The sequence below is a fragment of the Aedes albopictus genome, chromosome 2 (genome assembly GCF_035046485.1).
Source record: "Aedes albopictus strain Foshan chromosome 2, AalbF5, whole genome shotgun sequence".
NCBI lineage: Eukaryota > Metazoa > Arthropoda > Insecta > Diptera > Culicidae > Aedes > Aedes albopictus.
Genome location: NC_085137.1, coordinates 293074964 through 293098824, shown reverse-complemented (window position 1 = coordinate 293098824; position 23861 = coordinate 293074964). Strand labels below are relative to the sequence as shown.

Sequence of the window (23861 nt, the reverse complement as noted above, 5' to 3'; positions counted from 1 at the left end):
ATACAAGACATCCATAGGCCAATATTGGACGAACAACAGTTGTGTTAATGCATTTGATATACTTGGGTTGAAGACCCCAAGTTGTACCAAAGGTTCGCCGGCATTGCCCGAAGGCCATACAAGCTTTCTTGATTCTGAACTCAACATGAGGTGTCCAGGAAAGCTTGAAATCAAGAATGACTCCAACGTTCTTTACCTGTTCAGTCACATTGATTTCAGAATCAAAGAGATGTAAAGGTCGAACACCATTACGGTTTCGCCTTTCTGTGAAAAGAACAATAGATGTTTTACTCGGATTTTCCGAAAGGCCATATTGGCGACACCAACCCTCAACTACCTGAAGAGCGTTTTGCATCAGGTCGAAAATGGTGCTGATGCACATATCGACTAACAATGCTAGGTGGTCGTCGGCAAAACCATAAGTAGGAAAACCGCTATTATTGAGTTGCCTCAATAGCGTATCTGCTACGAGATTCCATAAAAGTGGTGATAAGACTCCTCCTTGGAGGCATCCACAAACACTCAATTTTCTATTCGCCGTCTGACGCAATGTCGCGAAGAGATGTCGGTTTTTGAGCATTTGGTGAATCCAATTGGGAATCATTGGAGATATACCAATATGGCATCGAAAGGCACGTTGTCGAACTCGATATCTAAGAAAACACCCAATCAGGATTGCTTTAGAGCGAATACCTTCTCGATATCGTAAACAACTTTGTGTAAAAGATTCACAGTGAACTTTCCAGATTGGTAAGCATGTTGGTTCACATGAAGAGGCACATTTACTACATTTAAAAGTTTAAATTCACTAGTAAAAAAGGCTTACCTTTAAATTTCACCCGCTAACGCTTACAGATACGCGTATTTTGACTACTGCTTGTAATTTTCTTCGGTGTCAGTTATCCACTCCTTTTTACGACTGGCTGGCAGGGCCGAACACAAACCCCTTAACTTTCCGGAGGACCTTGGCGCTCAGTTGAGCTTAAAGAGCCCTTCACTGGTACTCGGACGTTGGTGGGTCAAACTAACACTGAGAACAGACGTAACTACGAGCTGCTCTTTCTGAGCACAGACGCTTAAGCTTGCCAGAGCTTGCCCTTATCTTCCCTGTCAGCTTCAGTAGGTCGGCTCCAGAGGCACCCCTGTCAGCTTACGATTAAAGTTCCTATCGGGATTGGGTGACCGATCTTTTCTAATGTTATTCGTTAGCAACCCGGTTTCGCGGGGAAGCAGGGATGGGAGTGGGCTAGAAAGAGAGTAATGACCTCAAAAGGATCTCTTTTATTCCGTCAGGCACATTTTACCCAGCCGTTGCTGGCAGATGGAATAATATATCGTTACCCAGTAGATTACCAGCGCCTATAGAACCACAGCTTATAGTTTTATAATGATGATAAAAGTTGTTTCGATTTGTTTGAAAATGTGTCACACGATTTATTCGACGTGCCATCTGTTCGCACTGATATTGCATTGCATTTTTCAATCGCATTATAATGATGCCAAAGTAGGGAATTTCATGTGCAGTGTAATACATAACAAATAAAGTGAGATTTATGTCGTACGACCCGACATAAAAGTGCACATCGAAACGTCAACACTCCCCACGCTCCACAGTTTGTCACTCTGTACCCGTCCCACCGAACACGCACACTTTGGAACCAGAGCCATACACGTTCCGCCCTCAACACACTCCCTGGACACTTCAGAAGCCAGTCAGCAGCAGAACCCGCCACGCCATATGCTAGAGATATTGTACTTACATCGACACATTGAGAAAGCACGTCAGAAGGAATTCGTTGTAGATTGCCATCGAAATAAATCGACTTTCGTTGAACTCCGAGGGGGCCTTCCGAACCATGATGCACAACCGAACGCCCCACGCCAGGAACAGGACTTCCACTATTGTTATTGATGATGGCCGGTGTCGTTGTTTTTGTATTTGTATGTTTGTTGATGTTGTGGATTTTATTGTTGTCCCACGGGTGATGCCACAGTGTGCGACCAGGAATCAGGGAGAAAGAATAGAAATAATGGAACAAAACGTTAGACCATGGATGGAGCAAATGTTCAGCGAAATGTTAGTTTGCAATAAATTATGATGTACAGCAGCGGAGAATGAAAAGTTATTTCCACGATGCCCTTGCCAATTGTGCGAAGAATGCAGCGGCAGGCAGCATTACTGGGAAACGTTTTACTGAGCGCTATCTATCTTGCTGCCCAGCAGCTGCGGGGTAACTTTCTTTGCTGTGTATTTATTCCACGATGCTATGGACAGGAACGGACCCAACTTTTATAGCAGTTGGGGTGAATTGGACAAGATGAATCATCCCAAGTAACATTTTGATGACCAATTAGACTTGTAGAGGTTTTGTTGAGAATCGTTTTGAAACCTACCACTCTTAATTTTGGTTTTATGGTGGTTTTAAGAATCACTTCTAGTCTATTTGACTACAAAATGGAACTTGGGATATGAGGACGATGTTTTTTTCTCGTTCATTAAAATATGCTGATAAAAGAGTGCGTGATGCTACATAAGTAACATTTTTAGGTCAAATAGACTAGAAGAAGCCATTAAAACCATCACACATCCAAAATAGAAGATTTTGGGTTTTATGACGGTTCTTAAAACCTCTACGAGACTGATTGGTAATCAAAATGTAGGCATATGAACGCTATGCATAAGCACGATAGAACGAAAGGCGTTGATTGAGCCATGACATAATTTGCCATTTTTTTCCAACGTCACGAGGCCACGTCATATTGTTGATATTCACTATCTTGCAACATGTTCTGCCTAACATATCTTTCCGGCGTAAGCGATCATAAAGGTAAACGATGAGATAAGAAATACCTACAGCAGTTTTTCATCCGGGAAGGCATCCTGAACAACTCTCCCCTAACATCAGCAGTGTAGAAACTGAACGCGAAGCGCTGCAACCGAGGAAGTGAACCCGGTGCACATTACATTGGTTATGTGGGGCACGAGGACAACCGGACAGCGAAGTGCTGTGCTCAGAATGTTTACAAGCATTCCAGCAACGTGGTGCAAGCAAGTGTAAAGTTGTAACGCGCAGCAAGTTGCTGAAGGGTTTGAATGCTTTAAAAGCTTAAAGACGGTGTGGAATGATGGAATGGATCTGGTCAATCTCTGTACGGTGCACATTTGGTATGCACTGCATGCGATGGTGCAAATCTTTCATGCATTGATTGCTGCAAGCAGAATGTTATGAAAGCAAATCAATGACTGCGGAGTAGACCCATCCACGCTTCAGGAACGGGATATGATTTCACATCTTTGTTTTTATAGGTAACCATAGTCACTTGTTTAAATTTCAGCTGACTTTAGAAGATACATTCTGGGGGTTCCAATCAATTTAAAACTGTTTCCTAAAATAAAGGGTAATAATTACTCTCTGGCATTTGAAGAGTCACGTGCTTTTACCATCATACCAGGGTGTGGACATCACGCCGAGGACCTGGGATCGAATCCCACTCCCGACAAACTCGCAAAATTTGAGTTCTTCCTTCGGAAAGGAAGTAAAGTGTGGGTCCCGAGATGAATTAGCCTAGGGCTAAAAATCTCGTTAATACAGATAAAAAAAATCATACCAGGTCCGCTTTACTAAAGAGGGGGTTGAAAATCTTCATTTTTAGCGTGACATACTTAATGGATGCTCCCATAGACAGAGTGAGTACTCCTCTCTATGACAGTGGTGGAGATTTGCGCGGGATGAATCTTGCTTTGAAGCGAAAACCGTTGCATTACTATAAATATTCACAAAACAATGTTTTCGCGATGGAAGTTTGACTAGGCGAATAGTGCATCCCAATGCCTTCTAGAATATTTGAATGATTTTTTAAGATTTGTACAACGTTGACAATCCTTCAACAATACAAAAGCATTCCTTCTCGAAACTTCTTAACCCACATTCTATCGAAATCAGACAAAACCACCCGAAGAACACATCCCTGGGTGAAATCGCTTACTAAATTTTACACTTAAGCTGCGCTACAGCCGGCTCCGGAAATCTGCTTTAATTTATATTAAGTATTCCGGAAATGGAATGTTCCAAAGCCCTTGGAATATCCCTTTTTGCTTCCATCAACTTTGTGGCTGATGCTGTTGTTGCATCCCTTGCACTGGCAAACACCGTTGTGGTGGCCGTGTACATGTGCTTGTTGTATGTTAGGCACTGTAACATGGGGTGTTTTTAATAATGTTTATAGGAACGTGTAAGTGGATCTGTGCCATGTTTATTCGTTTACAAGATCTTGACGAACGATCGACAGTATACTGGTCTACAACAGGTTTTAAATTGGAACAAGTAAACAGTGTCAAACTTTTTCTAGGTTTGGAATTCGTTGACCGGTTTAGTCAGTTTCTTCTAGGATATCTTTGTAAAATCTCATGGAACTCTCCTAGGCAATCTTTAGCGATTCCTCCACAAGTTCTTTGGCATTACTCATGGGGTTCTTTCTGGAAATATAGGAAATATATTTGTTTTCGAAAGGGTTCTTCCTTCGAAAGGACCCACTTATTGTGAGTTTGTCGGAAGTGAGATTCGTGGAGTGGACCTGGTGTGATGGTTAAAGCACGTGACACTGAGGATCTGAGATCGAATCCCACTCCCTACAAATTCACAAAAAGTGAGTTCTTCCTTCGGAAGGGAAGTAAAGCGTGGGTCTCGAAATGAATTAGTCTATGGCTAAAAACCTCATTAATACAGATAAAAAAAAGGAATGAGATTCGATCCCTGGTCCAAGGCGTGATAGCCATATGCGCTCTAACTATCCCAGCAGGTCCGCTTCACATTCATTAAGAAGTTTACTCTCGGGTTTTCGCAGCAGTTCCTTTTGAAACCCCTCCAGCAGTTTCTCCTCAGAATCCAACAGGAGTACCTTAGGAATTTCTATTAGAAGTTTCACCATGAACTTCTCTATTAGTTACTTTAAAGGCTCTTCACCAATTGCCTTCAAGGATTCCTTCAGGAGTTGTTCTGGAATATTTTTAGGAAAACTCATGGGATTTTTTGTCCTACTCCTTGGAATAACTCTACAACCGCAAAGGGAACCTGAAAGTCCTTTATATAATCACGTACAATTCCGTATAACTATCTCTAACAATTTATTCGGATAATTAAGAAAGAATGCAAGAATTAACCCAGATCATTTTTTTATAAAATTACTTTGCATAAGATGCAGCAAAAGTTCTTTATGTGTACAAAAGGGGAGGCGTGCATTGGCGGGACAATAATAATATGATATGACTGAAGCGATATCTTATGCGATTTCCGGCGTGCACTATTGCGATGTAATATAACATGATGATTTTGTGGCTATATCGGTCTCTTTCTACTCATAAGTATAAGGGAGTAGAGATCAAAGTGGATAATGAAATGATAGTGTGATAGAATTCGCTAGGTAGCGAACAGGTGAAATTTTTTATAGAAGGTGAAATTAGGCAAGTAGGCCATGTATTGAACGAATACATGGCCTACTTGCCTTATTTCACCTTCTATAAAATTTTCACACTTGTTCGCTACCTAGCGAATTCTATCATATATATCATTTCATTATCCACTTTGATCTTTACTCCCTTATACTTATGAGTAGAAAGAGACCGATATAGCCACTAAATCATCAAGTTAATTATAGAATACGGTCGATAAATCAGTACATGATGTAATATAACATCTTATGTGTGACTTAATAATAATCAATTAACTACCAATTCTGGTTAGGTCAGTGTCGAACTAATGACCATCGGCTTATTGATCCACACTTTACATTTAAGATGCACTACGTATCAAACAAGTTGATTTGGCAGACTATCTGGAGTTGAAAACAACGAAGCATGATTTTCCTCACAGTTTTCATCAGGGCCAGAAAACAAAATTACATATGATGGCTGTTCACTAGGTCGACCCTTATTTTGCAAAAAAAAAACGGAAAATTTCAGAGTTCGTTATTGGAAGAAATGATAAAAAATTATATGCCAAAATTTGAAATTTGTATCTCAAGGGGTACAAAGTTCTAAAAAAATGCAAGGGGCTAAAAAAGCAGGAAATTTTTTTTCGACGAAAACATACGCTGTTCCAAAAGGGTTAAAAAGGCTTAGAATTGCGATGTCGCCACTCACTTTTGAGTTATTGGCAAAAAATACCGAAAAATCAGCATTATTGAACTTTTCTGAAATCTCGATAGGAACCTTCCCTGTTCTGTTCAATTACTTTAGGGTCCTAAAATCATCGGTTTTAGTACAATAGCTTACTTTACTTTGTCGAAAATATGGGTATGTATTCCTTTTTTTCAGGTCCAAACCATTTTTTAGAACTTTGGACTTGACCCCTTGAGGGACCACTTAGTATTGAGAAAAAGAATTCAAATCTTGTCGCGTTTATTTTTAAGCTAAAACGATCATTTTCCAAAAACGAACTTTTAACATTTCCATTTTTTGCAAAATAAGGAACGGCCCACTGTTCACTTGCTTGTAACTTTTTTGCACTGCAGCCACAGTCAAAGAGCAGTTCTTTCATTGCTATTACACATCAAATCGCTATATGTCAACATAAACGATTCTTGCTTATAGGAGTTTTTATGCACACTTTAATGAGTTTATGTTTACATTTATGCGATTTCATTCGTACACCAATGGAGTAAAACTGGATGTACAGTCAGGTCTTTTTTACGCGGTTTTCATTTACGCGGCCGCGTAAATGAAAACTCCATACAAAAAAAAATATCATCGTCTTATTTTTGCATGATTCGTCGAGAAATGGTGAGACTTTTTTTACGCGGTTTTTTGAATTTTGAACTGAGTTTTATTTTTACGCGGTACGTATCCCCCGCGTAAAAAAAACCTGACTGTATAAGAAAACTCGAATAATAACCGCAGAATGCAATTATGCGAATTCTCACACGCATATGCGAATGAAACATCAAAACATCGTTTACTGGGTTCGTTCAAATATTACGTAACGCTAAGAGGGGAGGGAGGGGGTCCAGCGATGTGTTACGCTTCACACAAAATTTAAAAATTCCCTATACAAAAATTGTTACGTGGGGTAGGGAGGGGGTATAAAATTGACGAATTTTGCGTTACGTAATATTTGAATGAGCCTAGATGTAGTCATATCTTTAAAAAATAATTTGTGTTCCTATACGACTTACCAGATACATAGAAAGTCGGCGAAGTATCGGACGAGATAAACTAAAGTAGAAAAGTGACGCGACCCTATTGAAAGTTTTCTGCACTCATCTCTTAACATGCCATTAGACTAGTGTATCGCCATTCGTAACATATAGTTGTCCCTAAGTGCTCGTGGTTGAACATTCAAATTTACGCATTCCAAAATGGCAGGGCAGTCTATATGCTCCTGCAAAGTAGCAGCTGACATCGATATTTATAGCTTGGTAGTCGGTGCGAGTCCGATATGAAATTTTGATATTGTACAAATATTTTAATACCAATTTATTGCTATAACAATCATACTAACATCATTTTTTGATCGTCAGTACTACACCTCTACCTGCGATACATCTTTTTCAGAATCTACTATGATTTTTTTCTATGAATCCTTTTTGCTCCAGGGACTCCCACTGTTGTTTCTTATGGAAAATTTTCAGAAGTACTTTTTCTGGGAATCCCTCATTATTTCCTCCTAAGAATCCTCTAGGAAATTCTTCTTGTAATCATTCAGGAGTTTTTTTTCTGAGAAATCCTGGGAGTTTCTTCTGGTAACACTTCTTGAGTTTCTATTGGAAATCTTCCAGGATTTTGCTAGAGAAAATCACTAGATCGAATTCTTGGATCAATCCGCAGATGCAATTCTCGCAGGAAACACAGACTTGTGTAAATTCCTAAGGTATTTTAACAATTATGCAGTGATTTTTATTCATATAACTCAAATGAGATGCCTTATGAACATTAAATAACTTTTCAATAATTATTGTGCAACTCATTTTAGTGGCATAAATAACCAATATGGAAAGGTTGACCATTACGATACCGAAATAAGTTGTATAAAATAATACCGGTGATATTAAATTGCGTGAAAGGTTTTAGTAAGCTTCCACAAGCAAAGTTACCCCGCTCCACGGCATGTCATGTGATAGACAGCTGCGAATCATAACCGTGCAACCATAGAAGAAGCAGAGCAGAGGCCTGCCCGTGATGCTGCCGCCCAGCCCATACTTACTGGAAGTGAACGTGTGATCCCACCAGTCAGTCTTGCAGAGAAAGGCTTTGAGGTTGTCTGCGGTCCGGCCCACTATCACGACCGGCGGTGCAACGAGCGTCCTAACGAGCAAGGCGATTCCGACGAAACCGCACAACAGCCCGAGCCGCTTCAGCAGGTATGCATCGGTGATTTTCACTGCTTTCGCCGAACGCACGCGAAAGATGACTGATATGCTGCAAGTACAGAGATAGAGAGAGGAAACGGAAGAACCAAACGGATTTCAATTTCAAGCTGCTGGTCTCGGGCGCGCAAAGATGCAACGCATGCAATCGGACGTGATGACTGGGTTGTATGTATGTGTGTGTGAGAATGGTATTGTAAGTGTGGCTCTGACGGCCACCGCCAGATAAATAGACGGGATGAGTCGAGTAAAATTTATGATGGATGGGAAAGGATTTCTGCCTCGTCATGAAAATTAAATAGCAAAAGGACCAACAAGGCACCACCGTGTAGCTTCGACAGGATTACTACTGTTTGTTTGAAACTGAGCCACTGCAGTGTACATCACTAGCCATAAAATTATGAAGCCAACCAGCTTGATCCTATTGTCATTAACGATGTTCAACGCAATTTACGGCTATTGTGTGACCACTCAGTGCAAATATTTAAACACCAAAGTCTAGAACACATAGCTTACATATGTGGTGAATATGACAGTTAACATATAGGAAAATGCATTGTGATATGTACCCACTTATGGAGTGCCTACACTTGATTTTGAACTTTTAATTTGTTATTAGGGTAATTTGAAAAAGTCGTATCATTCTACAGGTGACATTATTGCTATCGCTTTTGATTTGTATGCTGATGATCTCCGCAGTTTATCGGAAGAGGTGCTTGAATCAACTCCATAAGGGTCATCTGGTCGTGCTGCGAACGAAAGGAAGTGTACGCAGCTAATGTGCATTACTTAGCCACGGCTGGAAGAGGAAATATCAAGCTTCGTCGAGGCTTGTCAACACTGTGCACCGGAGTCGCTGCGCCGGTCGAGGATCTCAGTAACGGTAACTTCTGTGAGATCATGGAGCTCTTCTGATCTAACAATTTCAGTAACAAAATGGACTAGCCTCATTGATCGATTTCCCTGCCAGATACAATGTTCATCGATCAATCTTGGTCTATACTGGAATCCCCAAACAGATCCAGTCAAGATTTTGTGTGTAAGGGCGTGGCAACCTTCCCTATCTCCTTTCGGACACAATCGCAACCTTCTATGTATCCCTGTCGTTGCTGCCAAGGCTTGTCCTGTCTCGCTTAGCCCCACCTACCAGCACGTACAGCGTTTTTGATACGATCACCACCAGTTTGACCTTTACTGCTTCATGTTTCAGGTAGGGTGTAGAGTTCTGCCATCGTTACATATGTTCTATGAATAATATTCATGTTAACCGCGAAGCTGATAAACTGTCCTGATTTCGTGAAGATCGTACCCCAGCTGGTGAGCCTGAATCATTCCAAAACACCTTCAATGACGATGTTGAATAGTAGGCAGGAAAGTCCATCACCTTGTCGCAGCCCCCGTCTAGATTCAAATAAACTGGATGGTGTGCCCGAAATCCTTACGCTGTTTCGCGAAACCGTCCCTCGTTGCTCTTATCAGTCAGGAAGTGCACTCCCAAGAAAGCTGTTTTCGTCCATGCTTTTCCATAGCTCTATCCGATAGATGAACAGGTGGTGCGTTTGGACCTTGTATTCATGGCATTTCTGGAAAATTTGCCGTACGGTGAAGATCTGATCCGTTGTCGACCGGCCATCGATGAAAACGACTATTTACTTTAGGTGACAGACGACGGAAGATGATCTGGCATAGCTCTTTGTAGGCAACATTCAAATTGGTGAGCGCTCAAAAGTTCTCGCACATTAATTTGTCGCCTTTCATGTGGATCCCTTCCTTCCACTCCTCCGGTAGCTGTTCGGTTTCCCATATCTTGACATCAGTGCAAACAGATGGCCAGATTTCCGAGTCTATCTTGATGAGTTTTGCTGCGATACCGTCCTTACCAGATGCTTTGTTGTTTTATAGCTGGTACGGTGGATGGGATCCATAACTTCCCTCAGGGTGAGAGTTGGAAGTTCTTGTCTTCTGTTGCACCTACATAGTCATTACCTCCTCCCACATTCTTCTTCGTCATTCAGGTGCTCGTCGAAGTGCTGCTTCCACCTTTCGATCTTCTTACGTTTGTCCGTCAGGAAGCTCCCGTCCTTATCCCTGCAGATTTCGGCAGGTCTGCTGTATCCGCTCCTGCCTGCGTCGCTCCACATTCTGTGGGGTTCCTTTTTGTAGCATTACGCCCGCAATGCGTTCTTATTCTCCAAAACCGCTCAGCACTCCTCGTCGACCAATCGTTTTGTCGTTCAGAGGGGCCATATCGAGCATACCCTCGTCCGGCAACGCTGCCTCGAGATTCTGTCAGAGAAGTGCCGTTCATCGATCCAAACGTGGTCTATTTGCGGTTCCGTTTGTTGTGGTGATCTCCTGATATAACGATAAGGGAGGTTGTGCTGGGAGAAGGTGCTACGAATGGCCATGTTCTTGGAGGCAGTGAAAACAATGAAACGTAGGCAGGCGGTTTTTGTTCGTCAACTGGTGAGCGCTGAACATTCCAATCGTCTAAACTCCTCCTCCTGGCCTAAGCGTTTAGGTTTCCTATGATGATCTCCGGAGTGAGGACTGTCACGTTTAATATGCTGATCGGCCCTTGATCCTCAACCTGCATGTTTTTTCGTCGGTCCTAAACGCCCTACGCTATAAAGTTGTTCTTATTCAACCTATATTGCGTACGTGTGCGAGTTTGCGATGAAACTTTGAAGTTTGGAGCTCAACCTGCAGGTCCGAGCACAATTCTCTCTTTGTCGCCAAAGTTGTCACCATCGACATCGGATCGTTATCTCTTGTTGACTCTCTGTTGCAATTATTTTTTTAAGGCTGGCTCGCAGAGCCAGACACAAACCCTCTGAAATATCTGTTACAACCCCATGGTGTCGGGGGAATGGAAATGCAACAAATACCAAACATCATCGCCCTTAACGCATCGGAGACCTACGGTCCCTTGTCAAGGATGGAACAAAAAACTGTTTCGTCTTTGATGTCGATACACTACAGGGCTGGGCCCTAGACTAGGGATATGAAAGCCAATTATCTCTTACCGCCACGTCTTCAGCATCAGCGCACCATACGTGAGCGAGAATCCAATTTCTCGCAGCCAGACCCGGGCAGTGCAGGTGTATAACGACGGAGGTGGATACATCACGATGGACTGTAATTAGCAGAAAATTACAACATTATTTATAGCATCAGTATAGCGACAAACTCGGGTCGGGTCGGAGGGAATGTGCATATGTGTTTATCTTGACGTTGCTACTACTGCTGGGTGAGTTATAGTAGGGTCTCTTATAAGATCCATCCACCCACTTTATAAACATCACAATTGTGTAAAGTCGGTGGTAACGTCGTTTAAGAGAATCTACTGTATATTGATTTTGCAAATTATGGAGAAGTGTTTGATCTGGCAATATTATTACGGAATGGGCCCAGTAACATTGACCGTGCTTGAGATGAGCATCTGTTTGCTTCTGGCTGATTGAAGCTGATTGATAGGGCGTCCCAATTGGTCGGCGTTAAGTCAGAGGGGACCAAGTAACAAATTTGACGAAAATTAGATTTTTAAGGCATTTGATTAAGAATTACTTTAGCTACTTGGAACATTCACCCGATTTTCTTAATGTTACATTTAACGAGAGTTATAGTACAATTTTCTTTTGATTGAACTGCGAAAATCGATAATAGTGTGCAGTCAGAGTGGACCAAATCCTTGATGTCAAGAGAATTGAAAAAAATATGTATTGGTTAAAATCCAATAATCAAACTAGTTTATCATCAAAATATAATACGTTTCCCAATCGAATGACTCCCTAACGCATTTTCTGATGATTATTGATCAAGAAAGCACTTGAAAATCCATTTTATTAAGGTCAATATCGTATTTCACAAATCATCGTGTTGAAGCAAATTGTGACAATTCGCGTGCAGACAGAGTGGACCATGTGTCTCTAAGAAAAATAGTTGAAATTACCATATTTTTCGTAATCCTTTCCAAATCAAAATATGTTTGTTTAGTAGCTGTTGGGCATCATATTGAAATGTACCAATACCCGTTTCATGAAGAAGTTGATTTTACCGGTTATTTAAGAATTGTGTACTTGGTTCACTCTGTCTGAACGAATTTTTGAAAAACGCTAGTCTTCTGAATAAATTATTATGAACTGTGTAACTTCAATATTTCAAAAACGTACCGAACCACACTGGAGTAACAGGGTCCAATTCATGGCCAAAAAGTTTTAACACGTTTTTATGGTGTATTATGTATGTACTAGCGATAAAATTGTGAATTTAGATATTGAGGAAGCATTTTGGATTATAAATAGCCATATTAATCCACTTAAAGGCTAAAAATGATTTCTTATAACCTCTCCAAGGACAACGTTTATTTTCACTCCCAAAAATCGCTTGAAGCGTCGAACATTTTTGTTTGACAACAGAGAACTGAAAAATAATTATATTTCCATGAAAATGATTGGTTGGAAACAAGGACCACCTCGTTTCATAGAAATTCTCCTAGAAGTGTGAGAGAAATTCAATTCTTTTATAAGTGTAGATAACGTGTTCATGTCTTCAGCAAAGTTGTAAGGAGTGTCATAATTGGGAAACTTGTTGAACAATTGTTCTATCTTCACAATTTTGGGAATATGGGCCGTTATTTTTGAACGGCCCCTTAAACTCAGTTTAAATGTTGTACCTTTTTCTAGATACTTTGGGAATCATATTTTCATTTTGGGGTAACTTTTATAGTGCCCTGGAAAACACATCAAAACTCAAAAAATAATCATGGATTGAAATTTTAGGAGTTTGAACATGATGACAGAAGCCGTGTGATATATATCAGTTTGAATTTTTCTATAAAAACATGGCATTTCAACACAACTTTATGCATAAAAGTAAGTTTGTGGAGTACTGAGTGAAAAACTCAATGAGTTTAGCTATAAAAAGCAATATTTATCTGAAAATATTTTCTTAACGGTGCATCAACATATGATTACATGCTACAAATAGTGAGCTCTTTATTTCAGTTGTTTTTGGTTTTTATATAACAAATTTTGAACACTACAGTTCTAGCTACATTACATTACACTGCATTGCATACATTTAGGCGTTTATCGGTGTATGGAGATTTCTGCCCAAATTTACTAAATTAATTCCATTTGACACATTTTGTTAAGAGATAGAAGACCAGATTTGTATTCTGCTATGATCTATCTACCGAGAATAAGTGGCCGTTCATTGAAAAAGTAGTCGAAAAGAAGTTGTTATATCAAAATTAAACATAAACTGTAACTAAAAACTAGTCAAAAAAGTGTAAATTTCAAAATGATTTATTTTTTCGTCTGGTACTTTCTGGTACCCGTTCTCTTGCGATTCACAAAGGATGTGCCTCATATTTTATTGTAATTTTATCCAGATCGCGGAATGCTGCAGAATCTGAAAACTTTTTGAATGCTGAAAATGCTTCAAAATTGACAAAAAACATGATTTTGAAAACTTTTTGTAAGAGAGCAAAATAAATGAAACCATGTGGAGTTTTTTGTTTAAATGATACACTCTTATCAGGAGAACTGTGTTACATACTCAGTTATTTTTTCAAATTGTCAATACATATTTTTTTTTTTTTTTTACTTAATCATTTATTTGAGGCTCATGCGCCAACAGGCATAACGGAGCCGAATTCATTTTTTTTTACAATTTTATGTTTTTGACTTATAAACTATGTTAGTTTTGGGGAACCGTAAAACTCGCGGTTTGGTCGAGGTTAGGTGTAACAATAATATTTGAGGAAAGGATAGGGTGATAAGGGCTTTTCGTTGACACATGACGGCATGATGTGGCTTATTGCTGCTGGTCAAACGTGGAGTGGACAAACAACCTGTAATGATACAAACAGACGATTTTCGAAGGGACACGAGGTGGACAAGCGAAACAACAAGACTGGGTATCATTCAAAGTCACGAGGTGGACAAGTGGAAAAACAAGACGGGGGTATCAAACGAAGACTTCAGCTTGTTTCAAGAAGTCGTACACAAGCTTCATGTACACAAGATCAAGTTTGCCCAACACATCTCTAATGTCTTCCTTTTCTGGTTTCCCTCGGGCCCTGAGGGATGCACATAAATCGGATCTGGCAATACCGTATTCGGGGCATTCCCACACAACATGGTTGATATCTTGATAGCCTGCACCACAGCTACAACGATTGCTATCTGTGAGCCCTATTCGATAGAAATGCGAGCCCAGAGAGTAGTGATTGGACATAAGTCGACACATTATCTTGATAAAATCTCGACCCATGTCCAACCCCTTGAACCACGCCGTCTTCGATACCTGTGGGAGAATTGAATGTAACCACCTGCCCAATTCCCCTGCATCCCATTTTTGTTGCCAACTGACCAAGGCATGCTGACGAGCAATCGAAAAAAATTCATTGAAGGCGATATGACGGTCATAAATATCGCCTTCCATAGCGCCCACCTTGGCGAGTGAATCCGCTTTCTCATTGCCCGGGATCGAGCAATGCGAAGGGACCCATACCAAGGTGATATGATATGCTTGATACGATAAAGCACTCAGAATTGATCGAATTTCGCTCAGGAAATACGGGGAGTGCTTCACCGGCCTCATTGAGCGAATAGCCTCAATTGAGCTGAGACTATCCGTAAAAATGAAATATTGATCAGAGGGAAGAGAGGCAATTCGCTCTAATGCGTAGTGTATAGCCGCCAATTCTGCGACATATACAGAGCAAGGACTTTGAAGTTTATGGGCGGCGCTATGAAGCTCATTAAATACACCAAATCCAGTGGAATCATTTGTTTTTGACCCGTCAGTGAAAAACCTTCTGTCGCAACTGACTTGACCAAACTTGCTTGCAAAAATTTTTGGAATGTGCTCCAATCGGAGCGGATCTGGAATTCCACGGATTTCTTGCAACATGGACAGATCAAAACCTATAGTGGAATTGGAGAAGTCTGGGAAGCAATCACGGTTGGGAATGTTCGATGAAGGGTGAACCTCCAGAGTCATGTACGAGTAGTACACTGTCATAAATTTTGTTTGATGAATACGTTCGATCAGCTTCTCAAAGTTTTCAATTACCAATGGATTTTGCACCTCACAGCGGATGAGGAACCTTAACGACAATTCCACGAAACGATCTGATAAAGGGAGTACTGCTGCTAGTACCTCCAAGCTCATTGTGTGCGTCGAGTTCATGCAGCCTAACGCGATCCTAAGACAACGATACTGGATACGCTCAAGCTTCAGGATGTGTGTTTTCGCGGCGGACTGAAAGCAAAAGCTACCGTATTCGAGGACCGACAGTATCGTTGTACGATAAAGCTTTATCAGATCTTCCGGGTGGGCTCCCCACCATGTTCCGGTGAGTGTACGCATGAAGTTGATTCGTTGTTGGCACTTCTGATACAGATAATTAATGTGCTTTCCCCAGGTGCCTTTAGAGTCGAACCAGACCCCCAGATACATATGTGAAAAACCTTGAGTGAGTTCCCTACCCAAAAATTGAAGCTCTAGCTCTGCTGGGTCACGCTTCCTAGAAAAGACAACTAACTCAGTTTTCTCCGGAGAGAATTCGATACCCAGCTTTACAGCCCAAGCAGACAAATTGTCTAAGGTATCTTGCAGTGGTCCTTGCAGATCTTCCGCCTCTGGTCCGGTGATAGAAACCACGGCGTCGTCCGCAAGCTGTCGTAGCGAGCAATTTTCCACGAGACATTCGTCGATGTCTCTAACGTAAAAATTGTAAAGAAGGGGGCTTAAGCATGAGCCCTGGGGGAGACCCATGTAACTAATTCGTGAAGTTGCCGAGGTTCCATGAGAGAAAAACATGTGCTTCTCAGACAACAAGTTGTACAAGTAGTTGTTTAAAATCGGAGAAAGCCCACACTCGTGGAGTTTGTCTGAAAGGACATCAACGCAAACTGCATCAAAAGCCCCCTTGATATCCAAAAATACTGAGCCCATTTGCTCTTTTTGAGCGTAGGCCAGTTGAATTTCTGTAGAAAGCAGCGCCAGACAATCGCTCGTTCCCTTGCCTCTGCGAAAACCGAATTGAGTATCTGAAAGAAGGCCGTTCGATTCAACCCATGTGTCGAGCCGATGGAGAATCATCTTCTCGAGCAGCTTCCGTAAGCACGACAACATCGCAATAGGACGGTACGAGTTGTGATCCGACGCGGGCTTCCCAGGCTTTTGGATGGCAATAACCCTCACTCGTCTCCAGTCATCCGGAACAGTGTTGCTCTCCAAGAATAGATTGAACAAATTCAACAAGCGCCTCTTCGCGACGTCTGGGAGGCCTTTGAGCAAGTTGAACTTTATCCTATCCATTCCTGGGGCAGAGTTGTTACATGACAGAAGCGCGAGTGAGAATTCTAGCATCGAAAAAGGTGAATCCATCGCATTCCTTTCAGGTGGAGTACGACGAATATTCGCTTGTACTTGGACCGAATCCGGACAGACTTTCTTTGCGAAATCGAAAATCCATCGAGGCGAGCTTTCTCGATCCTCATTTACCGATACCGCGTTGCGCATTCTCCTTCCGACCGTCCAGAGAGTCCGCATTGACGTCTCCCGCGATAAACCGTTGACGAAATTCCTCCAATAACCACGTTTCTTCGCCTTCACGAGGTTCGTGAATTTGTTGTGAAGAGAGGAATACCACTCATAATTCTCCCGTGTACCGCGCTTTCGGTAGGTTTTAAACGCGGCGGATCTTTCGCGATAGGCTCCGGTACATTCTTCATCCCACCACAGTGTGGGGGGTCTTCGCCGTATCGAAGTTCCCGGAACCGGCCTACGCTGCGCTTGAAGAGCACTTTCGACAATTAACCCGGACAAGAAATGGTATTCTTCCTGCGGTGGAAGAACGTCAACCGACTGCTCGGCCTCTGAGACCAATTCAGCATATTCACCCCAGTCGATGTGCTTCGTGAGGTCGATCTGGCGAGCCTGACACGAATCATTGGTAACTGAAATTTTGATTGGCAGATGATCACTACCATGGGGATCCTGAATTACATTCCACGTGCAATCCAATGATAGTGAATTCGAACATATTGAGAGGTCTAACATGCTTGGAGGATCTGGAGGTTTAATTCGCGTTGCTTCCCCGGAGTTCAAAATTGTCAAATTGAAATAGTCGCAGAGGTCATATATCAGGGTTGCGCGATTGTCGTCCTTCGGAGACCCCCAGGCTGTTCCGTGTGCATTAAAATCTCCTAGGATCAACCAAGGCGCAGGCATAGCACAGCATATTTCCGCAAGATCTCTTCGAGATACCCTAGCGCTGGGCGGTATGTACACACTGGCTACACTGAAACTTTTACCCTGTATGGTAACATGACATGCAACTATTTCAGTGTCGTTCATCGGAGGGAAATCAATTCTATAAAAGGAATGGAGCTTTTTGATCCCCAAGATCACCCCTCCATATCCATCCCCTCGATCACAACGAATAATATTAAAATCGTGGAAGGAGACATCTTTATCAGAAGTTAACCATGTTTCACTAAGAGCAAATATGTCACAGCGTGTGTTGTGGACTAAAAATTTGAACGCATCTATATTTCTAATTAGGCTTCTACAATTCCACTGTAGGATTTCAATCATATCTCCGACCTCACTGGACAAGTTAGCCATCGAAAGATATGATAGATTCAAGGATCGGCCATTTTGAAGTCAGTTGCTTCAGAAGAGGTCTCACAAAAGGAAGTGCCATGTTTATCAAACTTCTTATAGTGGGGGAGACATTAAACGTTTCGAAGATGATATCCACTATCCCAGAAAGAGTCAATTTCCCGGAAGGGTCAACTGGATTCTGTCGACGTTCCTGTTGACTAGTTTGTTGGTTTTCTGGGCGAAAAACTGGGGCAACTGGGGTTTTAGATGCTCCCGGAAGCGACGGAAAGTCTCCAGATGAAAATTTAAAGCCTGGAGGTGAAACCTTTTTGGTACTTCCGCTACTTCTTGATTTTGCCAGAGGGTTTCGCTGAGCTGGTTGAGTAACAGGAGCGTTTTGAGAAACTTGCTGTTGCATGTGCCGTTTTGCAACAGCTCGCTTCCTTTTCGTTCCTGTCTCAATTATAGTGTACTCCTCGCCTCCCTCAGAGTCAGAGCCTTGATCATCCGGCAGGGATGCGAAGATATTGTTGCTGGTAATAGGATGGGCTGATGAGACAGCAACCGGGGCGATCTTTTTCAGCATTTCTGCATAAGATCGCCTCGATCGCTGTTTAAGTGAGTTTATGTCGCGTTTCTCCCGCTCTACGTACTTCGGGCATGCACTGAGCTCGTGGGGAGGAGATTCGCCACAAGTGGCACATTTTGGCTCCATATTGCAGGAGCCCTCCGCATGTTGTTCACCGCACATACTGCAACGTGGTTTGTTGCTACAGTAAAGTGCGGTGTGGCCCAACTGCTGGCATTTTGCGCAGTGCATTACCTTCGGTTCGTAGAGGCGAACAGGTAATCGAAGAAGCCCAACCACGAGAACGCACGGAAGAGCGGAGCCGGAAAAGGTCACCCGGAAAGAGTTGGACGGTTGTTTTGAGCCGTCTGGTTGTGCCTTGTTCATTTGAACGGCATCAAGTACTGGAACCAGTGGGACGGCACGATTTTTAAACCCACCAGCTCCAGACATGATTGCAGCACACGTTAAGTCATCGTCGGTGACCACTCCGTAGCACTCTACCTCGTGACTAGGCAGATATGTTTTATATTCTCGTGAAAATAGTTCAAAGTTAGCAATCTCGTTAGCTTGTTCGCGGTCACTTACCGTGACACGCAGCTTGTCGCGGCTGGGTGAGTCTATCTCCAGAACTCCACGAAACGATTTTGCCAGATCTTTTGCGATTTGTAATTTGTTTAATTTTTTTCCATTCGGTTTGGGCCGAAAGAAAACCAGAAAGGGACCCTTAGATCCGGGTGGGTAAACTTTCGGGCGGGGGCTCACCGAGTTAGCAGAAGCTTCAGGGAAAGAGGAGAATACAGGGGGTTGAGAAGAAATGCCAGGTAGACAAAGATTTGTAGCCAATGGAGTTTTTACCATGGGCTGGGAACGCGTTTCGTTTATCAAAGAACTAATTGGGACAATTCCGGAAGTAACTGCACAACGGAGTACTTCAGGAACCCCTGGAGGATTTTCATGATCGCCAGTCTCCATGGCATCAAAATTTTGGGTTTGCACGATGGAAGAAGTGGACAGACCAGAAGTTGTCTCGTCATCGGATGAAATTACGAGGTCCGGTGAGCCCCCACCGGTATCATTCGTCTCCATGCAGCCCTATTGTATTTTAGCGCAAGGAAGTAAATAATAAGAAAAAAAAACCCTAAGCTGAGTATAGATTATACCACACAGCAGTAATAGAAATTCAATAAAATAAACGAAAATGGCCGAAACAAGGGCCGAAAACGAGAAAAAAAAATAGAAGAAAAAGGACAGCAACTGAAATAAACCAATTCAAATATGTGTACCAACTTAAATACTAATGTATTATAAGGAAATATTAAAAAAAAAAGAAAAAAAAAATAAAGAAGAGAGATAGCAACTAAAAAAAACAAAAAAAAAATGATACACTATCGAATGCGTGAATCTACCTAAACTTGTAGCATTACGCCAAAAGACAACCAGAACTCACAAAAGCGAAAAAAAAAAAACCAAAGAAGAGGGTATTTTGAACCACTGTGGTAAGAGAGCGGCAGAGCGGATACGAATCAAACCGAAAAATTACCCTAATACCTATTGAAATAAAGTATAAGCCAATATCGGGAAAATTTGAAAAAGAAGAAAGAAAGGATAGCAACTAAAAAAAATACTAAGTCTAATACGTTTACCTTCTTAAATGCTAATATGGAAATGTAAACAAAAAAAAAAGAAGAAAGAGGATAGCAACTAAAAAAAAAGTGGAGCTCTAATTCGAAGACGTGATCCTACCTAAATTCACTTAGTATCACTACGTCGACAAAAATAACCAAAAATCCAAAAGCGAAACAAAAATCCAAAGAAAAGGGTTTTTCGACCCACTGTGGTAAGAGTGCGGCAGAGCAGAAATGATTCAAACGAAATATATAATTACCCACAACAGCAGACAATGCGGCGATCTTCTAGCCGTGTTTTATTGCTTCGGCGCGGCGTATCCAATGTGATGCCCGGGTGGATGAATAGACACTCGCAGGAATACACAATAGCGATGTGCGCCGGCTGTATGCAGATGGAGATTTGCTGTCTACTCTGTTATATCTCGTACGGGTTGTGGATGGTACCTCTGTCTCGGTACGGATGCACCGACGAGCTGGGAAGCTGGAACGTTGTCGATGCTATTACGGATTAAATAGTACCGTAATTATGGTAGTCCTATGGTGGCATAGTCTGGTTAAAGCATCGCTTAAACCAGCTACTCCCTCCACTACGATCAAATAATCACTTCGCGACTGGTGGGATTAATTTTAGATATAAAAAAACTCAACTTTAAGTTGAGAAAAAAACTCCACTTCGAAAGGTAACCGCGAAAGAAAACACGTCCGATTTCGACGAGCGATCGGTGAGAGATGAGTCCGACCTGTATTTCGATAATTGAAGATCTTCCGATGAGTTATGATATAAAAGAAAAAAACAGTAGAGAAAATCGTCAAATTTCGGCATTTATTCTTAAAAAAATATGCATCCCAAAGTATTTTATTGATTGTCACATGATGAAGCATTACTTCATTTATCTTTAAAAAATATTAGACTCTGGAAAACCCTGAAAAATTTTTTTCGACTTATGGCCAGGAATTTGGCCCATTTACGCCTGTGTGCGAACTATTAAAATACATTCAAAAGTTGTTAGCTATTGAATGTTTAAGTTAAGAATTCTTAAATAGCTCATTAAGTGACTACCCTCCATGTGATATTGAACTGTTGTACTTGGTCCACTCTGACTGAACATAAAAATTGAAAATGGTAATCAACAGTGTAATAACAGAAATATCAAATGTCAAACTTCCTGCTCACATTATACATCAATCCTATTAACTGTTGTCCTACTTGTACATTATTTTTTCATCAAATATGTACAAACTTGAGTGTGAACTGTTGTTGGTTGTAGATTTTTCAAAAATCATTCAGTCAGAGTGGACTAAGTACAATCAATTACTTAGCAATTTCTCGGTTTCAAGCTTTTCTTCACTTTTTTCGTGATCAATACAGAGCGATGCTTTGATGAATAGTTAATAAGATTTGTGGCAAAAATTCATGAACATTTGTTGAAAAACTCAAAACTTATAGAGTTGAAAACTTTAAAGTCGTTTTTCTAGAAACTAGGTAAAAGACACATGGTCCTCTCTGACTTAACGCCGACCAATTAGTGTATGCTCAATCCCAAAGCTTTATACAATCATGTAGCTCAAGTATTGGCCTTTCACTTTTCGTAAACTTTTTCCCATGAAATAACTGCAAATTTGAAGACTCACTCTGCTCAGATTCTCCCGCCCTTTTAACAAGTCTGCGTGGTTTATAAATTGCTCCTCATATGAAAAAGTGACCCGTTTAGGCGTTTGCAGCACTTGTACAATATTTATGGTTCCGGATCATTTGGACGAACGCCATTTGGCCGAATGCCGTTTGGCCGAAAAAAAGATATGGTGAACTTAAGTGATCATGGCACTGTTTCCTATAACAGTATAACTCGGAAGAACAACATATGATTCAAAGAAGGTAAAATCTCTAACAAGATTATTCTCAGTTTCAACGCCAACTAATCCGTTAATGGTAAAACTAGAAAGAGTAGCCTACGATTAGAAGAAGGAAATATATCTGATGATCATATTGACAGCTAGTATGCTACCTAGAGTTTGCTCACGTCTCCAAATCCTTTTAATAATAACTCTGCCATACAACCCTATCGGCCAAATGGCATTCGGTCAAATGACATTCGGCCAAATGGTGTTCGGCCAAACGACATTCGGCCAACCGGCATTCGGCCAAATAGCCGGACACCAATATTTGGGTTTAATTGTACTTTACGAACAAAATTTTCAAAAGATAATACACATTTTTCCATGAAAACAGCCGTAAAAAGTTCTGTTATGATTTCTCAATCTCCAAATCTTTCAAGCTGCACAACAATTACAAGTGATCATTCGACTTTACGTCAACTAAGAGCAGGACATGCTGAGGCCAAAAAAGGCGATGCTAGCGACACGGCAAGACAATGATGACAATGAAGATCTCTAGGCCCTTGAAGCAGATGGAACCAAAGTCTAATCAGACGGAGGCCTTCGCATTGTCGGGCAGCCCGACAAAGTACTTAGAGGTCCTGAAGGCGATGAAAAGCAATGTAAAGCTCACAGATCTGGGAGCTGACATACGCTGTGTTTGACGTACTCGTACTGGTGAAGTGTCCTTGCGATGAACAAGGACACCACGTAAAAGAGTCTGTCTACAAATGTCTGGTGGAAGAGACCGCTAGGGAGAGAGCTGAGATGAGACCTCATGCCACTCAAGTTACTCTCTGGTGTAGAAAAACAGGGCTGCACTATACTTTCCAAGTGATTTGTAAACACCCGATGGAAGGTGCAAAGTGTCCAGCCTCAGCTGGTAGCCTTTGCAGTACATATACCGCACAAAAAAAGTCATGACAGTGTAGGTTGCAAACGAGTCAATAACGAGTTATTCTTGCCTTGGTGTGAAGGGCTCTGCGTCATCACTGGATAAAGATGCCTATCGGTATCCTTATCAGGAAGGACATACAGTGCCTCGCGGCACAAGAGGAATACGCATGACTGCCAGGATGGCTTCCAAAGTAACACACTTGTCACAGAAGAGTCACGGTGGCGCAGGTTTTTTTTTTATTTTTCTTGTTTGTTGATTTTTTTCGGTGTGTCTCACCGAAAAAAAAAAATCAACAAACAAGAAATATAAAACTCAACGGTGACCGAAACCCCATAAAAAGCGCAGGTTTTTGTTGCGCAGAAGTCATTGTGTCTTACTTCTAACAAATAAACACTTACTTGCTAGAAGTAAGTCCCAGTGACTACCGCGCAACAAAAACCTGCGCCGCCCTGACTCTTCCGTAACAAGTGCATTACTTGAGCTCTATGGTCAAAAGACAGCGCGCGTGGGACAGTTCCACCAATAGAAGGGGGACCCACAGGTTGATCCCGAGAGCGGATAGTTGGATTAACAGGCGTCATGGGGAATATTGCATTCCATCTTTCAGGCCATTATTGCTCCCGACAGTAGCTATATCGTTTCGGTCATGCGGGTTCTTCCGAATAACCGGTTTGTGCTGGTTTAGAGGAATCGGAGGAACACGTTTTGCTCGTGTGCCCGCTTTTTCGCACAATGCGTGAGCGCATGCTTGCCACGTGCGGGGAGGACACAACTCCGGACAATCTTGTCCAAAGGTGTAGGGATGAATCTGGTTGGAATGCCGTTTCAACGGCTATGACCCGCATCGTCTTGGAGCTACAGAGGAGGTGGCGCGTGGACTCGGAGAATGGCTAATTCAGATGCG

The 23861-nt window shown here is 41.8% G+C and overlaps 1 protein-coding gene across 2 annotated transcripts in view; it reads right to left on the bottom strand.

The window, feature by feature from the left end:
- The window catches only part of LOC109414240 (uncharacterized), a 357064-nt gene that overhangs the window by 99792 nt on the left and 233411 nt on the right, over positions 1 to 23861 (bottom strand). For both annotated transcript variants that reach the window (XR_009997784.1, XM_062852084.1), the window contains exons 8-10: positions 11388 to 11497; positions 8199 to 8413; positions 1761 to 1899 (exon numbers count right to left, since the gene is read on the bottom strand). Coding sequence is in view for 1 of the 2 variants with exons in the window: in XM_062852084.1 (XP_062708068.1) it covers positions 1761 to 1899; positions 8199 to 8413; positions 11388 to 11497 (464 nt within the window). In the remaining variant the exon portion in view is untranslated. The remainder of the gene's footprint in view (positions 1 to 1760; positions 1900 to 8198; positions 8414 to 11387; positions 11498 to 23861) is intronic.